This window comes from Bos indicus x Bos taurus, chromosome 7 (assembly GCF_003369695.1).
Source record: "Bos indicus x Bos taurus breed Angus x Brahman F1 hybrid chromosome 7, Bos_hybrid_MaternalHap_v2.0, whole genome shotgun sequence".
Classification (NCBI taxonomy): Eukaryota; Metazoa; Chordata; class Mammalia; order Artiodactyla; family Bovidae; genus Bos; species Bos indicus x Bos taurus.
Window position 1 is genome coordinate 102,022,788 of NC_040082.1, and position 12,053 is coordinate 102,034,840.

The following is a 12,053-nucleotide window of genomic DNA, read 5'->3' on the forward strand; positions in this document are numbered from 1 at the left end:
ACTTCCCTGGTGGTCCAGTGGTTAAGAATTCGCCTTCCAATGCAGGGGATGTAAGTTCGATTCGATCCCTGGTACTGGACTCCACATGCCTGATGGCCAAAAAACTAAAATATCAAAAAAAAGAAGCAATATTGTAACAGTAAGGACTTTAAAAATTCAGTAAAGACTTTAAAAATGGTTCACATCAAAACAATCTTGAAAAAAAAAACCTAGTTGGTCAAATAATTATGGAATAGGCACAGGAAAAGTAAATCTACTGCATCATACTGACAATGTCCAACTTTTGTTATACTGTATGCATTTTCTCTGGGGAAATGTTGATTTATCCCTTTGTTCGTTTTTTGGTGGATGTACCATATATAAAGTGCTTGACACCATTAAAGAATCACTGCTGCTGTTGCTGCTGCTAAGTCGCTTCAGTTGTGTCCGACTCTGTGAGACCCCATAGACGGCAGCCCACCAGGCCCCGCAGTCCCTGGGATTCTCTAGGCAAGAACACTGGAGTACTTCTGTCTTTTAGACAAGTTTTTTTTTTTTTTTTTTTTAGTTCTCTTATTATTTTCTCTGGGCATCAAGGGAATGTAATCAGGGTTGGAATGCTGCCAGAACCAAGGGAGATTATTCTTCCGCACAATCTCTCTGAGACCAGCTGAGCTTATTAGATCTTTTCCTCCTGACCCACTTTATTTTTTCTCTCTTTCTGTTAATTGAACAGATTCTTTTTTGATTAAAAAAAATCAACCAAAAATGGCCCTATCAGTATGGAGTCCCAGGTTTATATGTCCATGGGAAGTTGAAGAATTGGAATATCTGAAGACCATTTCTGCATTCTACAGGGGAAAGATCACTGATTGGGCCAGTTTGGGTTTTATGCATTTCTAGTGCAAAGTTCAACATTCAGAAAACTAAGATCATGGCATCTGATCCCATCACTTCATGGCAAATAGATGGGGAAACAATGGAAACAGTGTCAGACTTTATTTTGGGGGCTCCAAAATCACTGCAGATGGTGATTGAAGCCATGAAATTAAAGGATGCTTACTCCTTGGAAGGAAAGTTATGACCAACCTAGATAATACATTGAAAAGCAGAGATATTACTTTGCCAACAAAGGTCCGTCTAGTCAAGGCTATGGTTTTTTTGTTGTTGTTGTTGTTTTTGGTTATTTTTTATTTTATTTTATTTTTAAACTTTACAATATTGTATTAGTTTTGCCAAATATCGAAATGAATCCGCCACAGGTATACCCGCGTTCCCCATCCTGAACCCTCCACCTTCCTCCCTCCCATACCCTCCCTCTGGGTCGTCCCAGTGCACCAGCCCCAAGCATCCAGTACCGTGCATCGAACCTGGACTGGTGACTCGTTTCATACATGATATTATACATGTTTCAATGCTATTCTCCCAAATCTCCCCACCCTCTCCCTCTCCCACACAGTCTATAAGACTGATCTATACATCGGTGTCTCTTTTGCTGTCTCATACACAGGGTTATTGTTACCATCTTTCTAAATTCCATATATATGCGTTAGTATACTGTATTGGTGTTTTTCTTTCTGGCTTACTTCACTCTGTATAATAGACTCCAGTTTCATCCACCTCATTAGAACTGATTCAAATGTATTCTTTTTAATGGCTGAGTAATACTCCATTGTGTATATGTACCACTGCTTTCTTATCCATTCATCTGCTGATGGACATCTAGGTTGCTTCCATGTCCTGGCTATTATAAACAGTGCTGCGATGAACATTGGGGTACACGTGTCTCTTTCCCTTCTGGTTTCCTCAGTGTGTATGCCCAGCAGTGGGATTGCTGGATCATAAGGCAGTTCTATTTCCAGTTTTTTAAGGAATCTCCACACTGTTCTCCATAGTGGCTGTACTAGTTTGCATTCCCACCAACAGTGTAAGAGAGTTCCCTTTTCTCCACAGCCTCTCCAGCATTTACTGCTTGTAGACTTATGGATTGTAGCCATTCTGACTGGTGTGAAATGGTACCTCATAGTGGTTTTGATTTGCATTTCTCTGATAATGAGTGATGTTGAGCATCTTTTCATGTGTTTGTTAGCTATCTGTATGTCTTCTTTGGAGAAATGTCTATTTAGTTCTTTGGCCCATTTTTTGATTGGGTCATTTATTTTTCTGGAATTGAGCTGTAGGAGTTGCTTGTATATTTTTGAGATTAGTTGTCTGTTGCTTCATTTGCTATTATTTTCTCCCATTCTGAAGGCTGTCTTTTCACCTTGCTAATAGTTTCCTTTTTTGTGCAGAAGCTTTTAAGTTTAATTCGGTCCCATTTGTTTATTTTTGCTTTTATTTCCAATATTCTGGGAGGTGGGTCATAGAGGATCCTGCTGTGATGTATGTCGGAGAGTGTTTTGCCTATGTTCTCCTCTAGGAGTTCTACAGTTTCTGGTCTTACATTGAGATCTTTAATCCACTTTGAGTTTATTTTTGTGTATGGTGTTAGAAAGTGTTCTAGTTTCATTCTTTTACAGGTGGTTGACCAGTTTTCCCAGCACCACTTGTTAAAGAGATTGTCTTTAATCCATTGTATATTCTTGCCTCCTTTGTCAAAGATAAGGTGTCCATATGTGGGTGGATTTATCTCTGGGCTTTCTATTTTTTTCCATTGATCAATATTTCTGTCTTTGTGCCAGTACCATACTGTCTTGATAACTATGGCTTTGTAATAGAGCCTGAAGTCAGGTAGGTTGATTCCTCCAGTTCCATTCTTCTTTCTCAAGATAGCTTTGGCTATTCGAGGTTTTTTGTATTTCCATACAAATTGTGAAATTATTTGTTCTAGCTCTGTGAAGAATACCGTTGGTAGCTTGATAGGGATTGCATTGAATCTATAAATTGCTTTGGGTAGTATACTCATTTTCACTATATTGATTCTTCCAATCCATGAACATGGTATATTTCTCCATCTATTAGTGTCCTCTTTGATTTCTTTCACCAGTGTTTTACAGTTTTCTGTATATAGGTCTTTAGTTTATTTAGGTAGATATATTCCTAAGTATTTTATTCTTTCCGTTGCAATGGTGAATGGAGTTGTTCCCTTAATTTCTCTTTCAGTTTTCTCATTATTAGTGTATAGGAATGCAAGGGATTTCTGTGTGTTGATTTTATATCCTGCAACTTTACTATATTCATTGATTAGTTCTAGTAATTTTCTGGTGGAGTCTTTAGGTTTTTCTATGTAGAGGATCATGTCATCTGCAAACAGTGAGAGTTTTACTTCTTCTTTTCCAATTTGGATTCCTTTGATTTCTTTTTCTGCTCTGATTGCTGTGGCCAAAACTTCCAAAACTATGTTGAATAGTAATGGTGAAAGTGGGCACCCTTGTCTTGTTCCTGACTTTAGAGGAAATGCTTTCAATTTTTCACCATTGAGGATAATGTTTGCTGTGGTTTTGTCATATATACCTTTATTTATGTTGAGGTATGTTCCTTATATTCCTGCTTTCTGGAGAGTTTTTATCATAAATGGATGTTGAATTTTGTCAAAGGCTTTCTCTGCATCTATTGAGATAATCGTATGGTTCTTATTTTTCAATTTATTATTGTGATGTATTACATTGATTGATTTGCGGATATTGAAGAATCCTTGCATCCCTGGGATAAAGCCCACTTGGTCATGGTGTATGATCTTTTTAATGTGTTGTTGGATTCTGATTGCTAGAATTTTGTTAAGGATTTTTGCATCTATCTTCATCAGTGATATTGGCCTGTAGTTTTCTTTTTTGGCGGCATCTTTGTCAGGTTTTGGTATTAGGGTGATGGTGGCCTCATAGAATGAGTTTGGAAGTTTACCTTCCTCTGCAATTTTCTGGAAGAGTTTGAGCAGGATAGGTGTTAGCTCTTCTCTAAATTTTTGGTAGAATTCAGCTGTGAAGCCATCTGGACCTGGGCTTTTATTTGCTGGAAGATTTTTGATTACAGTTTCAATTTCCGTGCTTGTAATGGGTCTGTTAAGATTTTCTATTTCTTCCTGGTCCAGTTTTGGAAAGTTGTACTTTTCTAAGAATTTGTCCATTTCTTCCACGTTGTCCATTTTTATTGGCATATAATTGTTGATAGTAGTCTCTTATGATCCTTTGTATTTCTGTGTTGTCTGCTGTGATCTCTCCATTTTCGTTTCTAATTTTATTGATTTGATTTTTCTCCCTTTGTTTCTTGATGAGTCTGGCTAATGGTTTGTCAATTTTATTTATCCTTTCAAAGAACCAGCTTTTGTCTTTGTTGATTTTTGCTATGGTATCTTTTGTTTCTTTTGCATTTATTTTTGCCCTAATTTTTAAGATTTCTTTCCTTCTACTAACCCTGGGGTTCTTCATTTCTTCCTTTTCTAGTTGCTTTAGGTGTAGGGTTAGGTTATTTATTTGACTTTTTTCTTGTTTCTTTAGGTATGCCTGTATTGCTATGAACTTTCCCCTTAGCACTGCTTTTAAAATATCCCACAGGTTTTGAGTTGTTGTGTTTTCATTTTCATCCGTTTCTATGCAAATTTGATTTCTTTTTTGATTTCTTCTGTGATTTGTTTGTTATTCAGCAGGGTGTTGTTCATCCTCTATATGTTGGAATTTTTAATAGTTTTTCTCCTATAATTGAGATCTAATCTTACTGCATCATGGTCAGAAAAGATGCTTGAAATGATTTCTATTTTTTTGAATTTACCAAAGCTAGATTTATGACCCAGGATGTGATCTATCCTGGAGAAGGTTCCATGTGCTCTTGAGAAAAAGGTGAAATTCATTGTTTTGGGACGAAATGTCCTATAGATATCAATTAGGTCTAACTGGTCTATTGTATCGTTTAACGTTTGTGTTTCCTTGTTAATTTTCTGTTTAGTTGATCTATCCATAGGTGTGAGTGGGGTATTAAAGCCTCCCACTATTATTGTGTTATTGTTAATTTCTCCTTTCATACTTGTTAGCATTTGTCTCACATACTGCAGTGCTCCCGTGTTGGGTGCATATATTTATAATTGTTATATCTTCTTCTTGGATTGATCCTTTGATCATTATGTAGTGACCTTCTTTGTCTCTTTTCACAGCCTTTGTTTTAAAGTCTATTTTATCTGATATGAGTATTGCTATTCCTGCTTTCTTTTGGTCCCTATTTGCATGAAAAATCTTTTTCCAGCCCTTCGCTTTCAGTCTGTATGTGTCCCCTGTTTTGAGGTGGGTCTCTTGTAGACAACATATGTAGGGGTCGTGTTTTTGTATCCATTCAGCCAGTCTTTGTCTTTTGGTTGGGGCATTCAACCCATTTACATTTAAGGTAATTACTGATAAATATGGTCCCATTGCCATTTACTTTATTGTTTTGGGTTCGAGTTTATACACTGTTTTTGTGTTTCCTGTCTAGAGAATATCCTTTAGTATTTGTTGGAGAGCTGGTTTGGTGGTGCTGAATTCTCTCAGCTTTTGCTTGTCTGAGAAGCTTTTGATTTCTCCTTCATATTTGAATGAGATCGTTGCTGGGTACAATAATCTGGGCTGTAGGTTATTTTCTTTCATCACTTTAAGTATGTCTTGCCATTCCCTCCTGGCTTGAAGAGTTTCTATTGAAAGATCAGCTGTTATCCTTATGGCAATTCCCTTGTGTGTTATTTGTTGTTTTTCCCTTGCTGCTTTTAATATTTGTTCTTTGTGTTTGATCTTTGTTAATTTGATTAATATGTGTCTTGGGGTGTTTCGCCTTGGGTTTATCCTGTTTGGGACTCTCTGTGTTTCTTGGACTTGGGTGATTATTTCCTTCCCCATTTTAGGGAAGTTTTCAACTATTATCTCCTCAAGTATTTTCTCATCGTCTTTCTTTTTGTCTTCTTCTTCTGGAACCCCTATGATTCGAATGTTGTAGCATTTAATATTGTCCTGGAGGTCTCTGAGATTGTCCTCATTTTTTTTAATTCGTTTTTCTTTTATCCTCTCTGATTCTTTTATTTCTACCATTCTATCTTCTAATTCACTAATCCTATCTTCTGCCTCTGTTTTTCTACTATTTGTTGCCTCCAGAGTGTTTTTAATTTCATTTATTGCAGTATTCATTTTATATTGACTCTCTTTTATTTCTTCTAGGTCCTTGTTAAACCTTTCTTGCATCTTCTCAATCTTTGTCTCCAAGCTATTTATTTGTGATTCCATTTTGATTTCAAGATTTTGGATCAATTTCACTATCATTATTCCGAATTCTTTATCAGGTAGATTCCCTATCTCTTCCTCTTTTGTTTGGTTTGGTGGGCATTTATCCTGTTCCTTTATCTGCTGGGTATTCCTCTGTCTCTTCATCTTGTTTAAATTGCTGAGTTTGGGGTGTCCTTTCTGTATTCTGGCAGTTTGTGGAGTTCTGTTTATTGTGGTGTTTCCTCGCTCTGTGTGTAGGTTTGTACAGGTGGCTTGTCAAGGTTTCTTGGTTAGGGAAGCTTGTGTCGGTGTTCTGGTGAGTGGAGCTGTATTTCTTCTCTCTCCTTTCGAAGACTTGGGTTGCTTTTCCGGGTGCCTGATGTCCTCTGCTGGCATTCAGAAGTTGTTTTGTGGAATTTACTCGGCGTTTAAATGTTCTTTTGATGAATTTGTGGGGGAGAAAGTGTTCTCCCCGTCCTACTCCTCCGCCATCTTAGCTCCTCCCCAAGGCTATGGTTTTTACAGTGGTCATATATGGATGTGAGAGTTGAACTGTGAAGAAAGCTGAGTGCCGAAGAATTGATGTTTTTGAACTGTGGTGTTGGCGAAGACTCTTGAGAGTCCTTTGGACTGCAAGGAGATCCAACCAGTCCATCCTAAAGGAGATCAGTCATGGGTGTTCATTGGAAGGACCGATGCTGAAGCTGAAACTCCAATACTTCGGCCACCTCATGCGAAAAGCTGACTCATTGGAAAAGACTCTGATGCTGGGAGGGATTGGGGGCAGGAGAAGAAGGGAATGACAGAGGATGAGATGGCTGGATGGCATCACCGACTCGATGGATGTGAGTTTGCGTGAACTCCGGGAGTTGATGATGGACCAGGAGGCCTGGCGTGCTGCGATTCATGGGGTCGCAAAGAGTCGGACACGACTGAGCGACTGAACTGAACTGAGTGCAATTAGGAAAGGAAATCAACACTGAATATACACTGGAAGGACTATTGCTGAAGCTGAAGCTCCAATACTTTAGCTACTTGAAGACCTGAAGACCCAACTCATTGGAAAAGACCCTGATGCCAGGAAAAATTAAAGGCAAAAGGAGAAGAGGGCACCAGGGGATGAGATGGCTAGATAACATCACCGACTCAATGGATATGAAATTGAACAAACTCTAGGAGATAATGAAGGACAGGGAGCCTGGCATGCTGCAGTCCATGGAGTTACCAAGAGTCAGACAGGACTTAGAAACTGAAAATCAACAACAAAGTGTAATCAGAAAGGTGGTGGCTGAGAAAGACATGAACATACTACAGTGCTGGAGGCCATTGTATGTGTGAGAGAGACACTTGTGGAGTGTGGCCAGTCTTCAGAACAAGAATACAAGGACTCATACATTCCAAGGTGATTCTTACAGTCCTGGGACCAGAACTCAAACAGAGGAGGTACTAAGGAGGGGAGCTGTTTCTTTTTTAAAATACTGACTGATTGATTGATTGACTGATTGACTTGGCTGTGCAGAATCTTCGGTGCAGCCTATGAGATCTTTAATTGTGGAAAGTGAACTCTTAGTCTTCTCATGTGGGATCTAGTTCCCTGAGAAGGGATCAAACCCCGGCACCCTGTATTGTAAGCAAGAGTCTTAGCCACTGGATCACCAGAAGAGTCCCCTGGGGACCCTTTAGCAACAAGATGAACAAGTTGTAGTATGGAACAGGAAATACCTGTGCCCTGGGGTTTCAGCAGTGGCAGAGAGACCACCTCCCTCCTCAACATGTGTGACACCACTTCTCCTCAGTCTTTCAGGTCCATTCACTTGCAACACTGCTTCTCTGTATTTGAATTGAGCACAGGAAACAAGCACCTTCTTTAGGGCCTTTGCCTTGGCCGTTCCTTCTGCTGGGCACACATGTCCCCACATAGACCCAATCTCTCCTTTGTGCCTGTCATTAGTTTCGTCACAGAATCTGTCACCATAGGATGATATATAATTTTACTGTCTGTTTAAATAGTCATTCTCTGTTTTTATGTCCTGATTCATTTTTTCAATTTATTTTTAATTGGAGGATAATAATTACTTTATGATGTTGTGCTGGTTTCTGCTATACAATAATGTGAATCAACCAGAAGTATACACATATCACCTCCCTCTTGAGCCTCCCTCTCACCCCACCCCGTCCCACCCATCTAGGTCATCACCAAGCACAAGGCAGGACTCCCTATGTTACGTAGCAGCTTCTCACTAGCTATTGATTCTACACATAGTATATAGATGTCAATGTTATTTTCTCAATTCGTCCCCCTGCTTCCCCTGATGTGTTCACAAGTCCATTCTCTACATCTGCATCTCTATTCCTACACCTCAGATAGGTTCATCTGTATCATTTTTCTAGATTCCATATATATGCATTAATGTGCAATATTTATTTTTCTCCTTCTGACTTACTCCACTCTGTATAACAGGCTGTAGATTTGTCCACCACCCTTCAGTTGACTCAAATTAGTTCCTTTTTATGGCTGAATGATATTCCATTGTGTATATATACCACAACTTCTTTATCCATTCATCTATCCATCTAGGACATCTAGGTTGCTTCCATGTCTTGGCTACTGTAAATACTGCTGCAATAAACATTGGGGTACATGTGTAGTTTTAGTTTATAGCTTTCTCAGATTATATACCCATTTGTGGGATTGCGGAGTCATATGGTAGTTTTACTCCAGTTTTTTTAAGGCATCTCTACACTATTTTCCATAGTGGCTAATTCCCAATATATATTCATTCTCTATAATTGAAATGAGACTTTGGGGACTTTTGCTTTTTAGCACCTTTTACTCATTGCCTAGACAGTGCTTAAAAACGATAGACTTTGTATTACATTCTTGAATTACATTATGAAATCTCGTTAAAAGTGTAAAACTCATGACCCTTATGATAAAAGCTGGTTGGGGAAAAAATTCCACATTATGTGGGGCACAAAGATACCTTCAATGGGCTATACAAAGTACACAAAATATCAAATTAATATTTGACGACAAAATATAAATTTGAAACACCATTTTGAATATGTGAGTAAAACAAGTTTGTGTGAAAATTAACCATGTTATAGCCTTTCTTTTCCAGAAGTCACCTTCCTGCATGGAACCAGACAATGATACGCAAATTCTAGAATTTCTCCTTCTGGGACTTTCAGAGGAAGTAAAAGTACAGCCCCTCATATTTGGGCTTTTCCTCTCCACGTACCTGACCACTATATTTGGAAATCTGCTCATCATCTTGGCCATCACTTCAGATGCCCACCTGCACACACCCATGTACTTCTTCCTCTCCAACCTGTCCTTTGTGGACATCTGTTTCACTTCCACCACCATCCCAAAGATGCTATGGAATATCTGGACACAAAGCAAAGTTATCAGCTATAAAGAATGCATCACACAGATTTATTTTCTCATCCTCTTTGCAGTGTTGAACATCCTCCTCCTGACCGTGATGGCCTATGACCGCTTTGTGGCCATTTGTCAACCTCTCCACTACACAGTCATCATGAACCCCCAGCTCTGTGGACTACTGGTGCTGATATCCTGGATCATAAGTGTCCTGAATTCCTTATTACAAAGCTTAATGGTGTTGCGACTGTCCTTCTGCACAAACATTGAAATTCCCCACTTTTTCTGTGAACTCAATCATATGGTCCAACTTGCCTGTTCTGACACCTTTCTTAATAACATAGTGATGTATTTTGCAGCTGTCCTGCTGTGTGGTGGTCCCTTCTTTGGTATCCTTTGTTCATATTCTAAAATAGTTTCCTCTGTATGCAGAATCTCATCAGCTCAGGGGAAATATAAAGCATTTTCCACCTGTGCATCTCACCTCACCATCGTCTCCTTATTTTATTGTACGATGCTTGGAGTGTACCTTAGCTCTGCAGCTACCCACAATGCACACTCAAGTGCAACAGCCTCGGTGATGTACACAGTCATCACACCTATGCTGAACCCCTTCATCTATAGCCTGAGGAATAAAGACATGAAGAGGGCTCTGAAAGCATTGTTTGTGAAGGGAAATATATAAAGGTCAATTGTAAAACTGAAGAAGTACCTAAGATTGAAGAGGTCAAAGCTTTGGAGTCAGATATTGTGACTGTTTGATCAGACTATGAAAGCAGAACTTGCTACTTTTATTTTCTTGAATTTCCATTTCTTTGATTTCAACTTTTCTATATTAACTTGTAGCTCATTTTAATAAGCTTTCTTCTTCCTTTGATATCCAGCAAATTTTCCCTTGTTTTATATTTTTTAATTAATTTTTTTATTTAAGGATAATTGCTTTAGAGAATTTTATTGTATTCTCAACATGAATCAGCCATAGGTATACATATATCTCCTCCCTTTTGAACCTCTCTCTCATTTCCCAGCCCATTCCACCCCTCTAGGTTGATACAGAGCCCCTGAGCTATACAGCAAATTCCCATTGGCTCTCTATTTTACATATGGCAGAGTACGTTTCCGTGTTACTCTTTCGATGCATCTCACCCTCTCCTCCCCTCTCTCTATGTCCATAAGTGTATTCTCTATGTCTGTTTCTCCATTGCTGCCCTGTAAATAAATACTTCAGTACCATTTTTCTCGATTCCGTATATATGTGTTAGAACATAAAATTTATCTTTCTCTTTCTGACTCACTTTACTCTGTATAATAGGTTCTAGGTTCACCCACCTCATCAGAACTGACTCAAATGCATTCCTTTTTATGGCTGAGTAACATTCTACTGTGTATATGTACCACAACTTCTTCATCCAATCATCTGTCAATGGACATCTAGGTTGCTTCCACATTCTAGCTATTATAAATACTGCTGCAATGAACAATGGGATACATGTGTCTTTTTCAATTTTTGTCTCCTCATGGTATATTCCTAGAAGTGGTATTGCTGGATCATAAGGTGGTTTTATTCCTAGCTTTTAAGGAATCTCCATACCGTCTTCCATAGAGGTTGTATCAATTTACACACCCACCAACAGTGCAAGAGCATTCCCTTTTCTCCACACCCTCTCCAGCATTTATTGTTTGTAGACTTTTTAATGATGGCCGTTCTAACCAGTGTGAGGTGATACCTCTTTGCAGTTTTGATTTTCATTTCTGTAATAATGAGTAGTGTAGAGCATCTTTTCATGTATTTGTTAGCCATCTGTATGTCTTCTTTGGAGAAATGTCTGTTTAAGTACGTTTTCCACTTTTTGATTGAGTTGTTTGTTTTTCTGGCATTGAGTTGTATGAACTACTTGTATATTTTGGAAATTAATCCTTTGTCAGTTGTTTCATTTGCAATTATTTTCTCCCATTCTGACAGCTGTCTTTTCACCTTGCTTATAGTTTCCTTTGCCATGCAAAAGCTTTTAAGCTTAATCAAGTCCCATTTGTTTACTTTTGTTTCTATTTCCATTATTCTAGGATGTGGGTCATATAGGATCTTGCTTTGATTTATGTCATCGAGTGTTCTGCCTATGTTTTCCTCCAAGAATTTTATAGTTTCTGGTCTTACATTTAGGCCTTTAATCCATTTTGAGTTTGTCTTTGTGTTTGATGTTAGGAAGTGTTCTAATTTCATTCTTTTACATGCAACTGTCCAGTTTTCCCAGAACCATTTATTGAAGAGGCTGTCTTTGCCCCATTCCTCCTTTGTCAAAAATAGGGTACCCATCAGTGCATGGGTTTATTTCTGGGCTTTCTATCTTGTTCCATTGGTTTGTGTTTCTGTTTTTATGCCAGTACCGTGCTGTCTTGATGACTGTACCTTTGTAGTATAATCTGAAGTCAGGAAGATTGATTCCTCCAGCTCCGCTCTATTTCTCGGGACTGCTTTGGCTATTTGGAATCTTTTGTGTTTCCATATGAATTGTGAAATTTTTGTTCTAGTTCTG

The 12,053-nt window shown here is 38.5% G+C and overlaps 1 protein-coding gene across 1 annotated transcript; it reads left to right on the forward strand.

Annotated features, from left to right (window-relative positions):
• The first annotated feature begins 9,271 nt into the window (after nt 1-9,271).
• Nucleotides 9,272-10,204, forward strand: LOC113896471 (olfactory receptor 7A17-like). The gene has a single exon (XM_027548642.1). It carries the CDS (start codon nt 9,272-9,274, stop codon nt 10,202-10,204), a length of 933 nt encoding a protein of 310 aa, XP_027404443.1.
• The last annotated feature ends 1,849 nt before the right edge of the window (nt 10,205-12,053 follow it).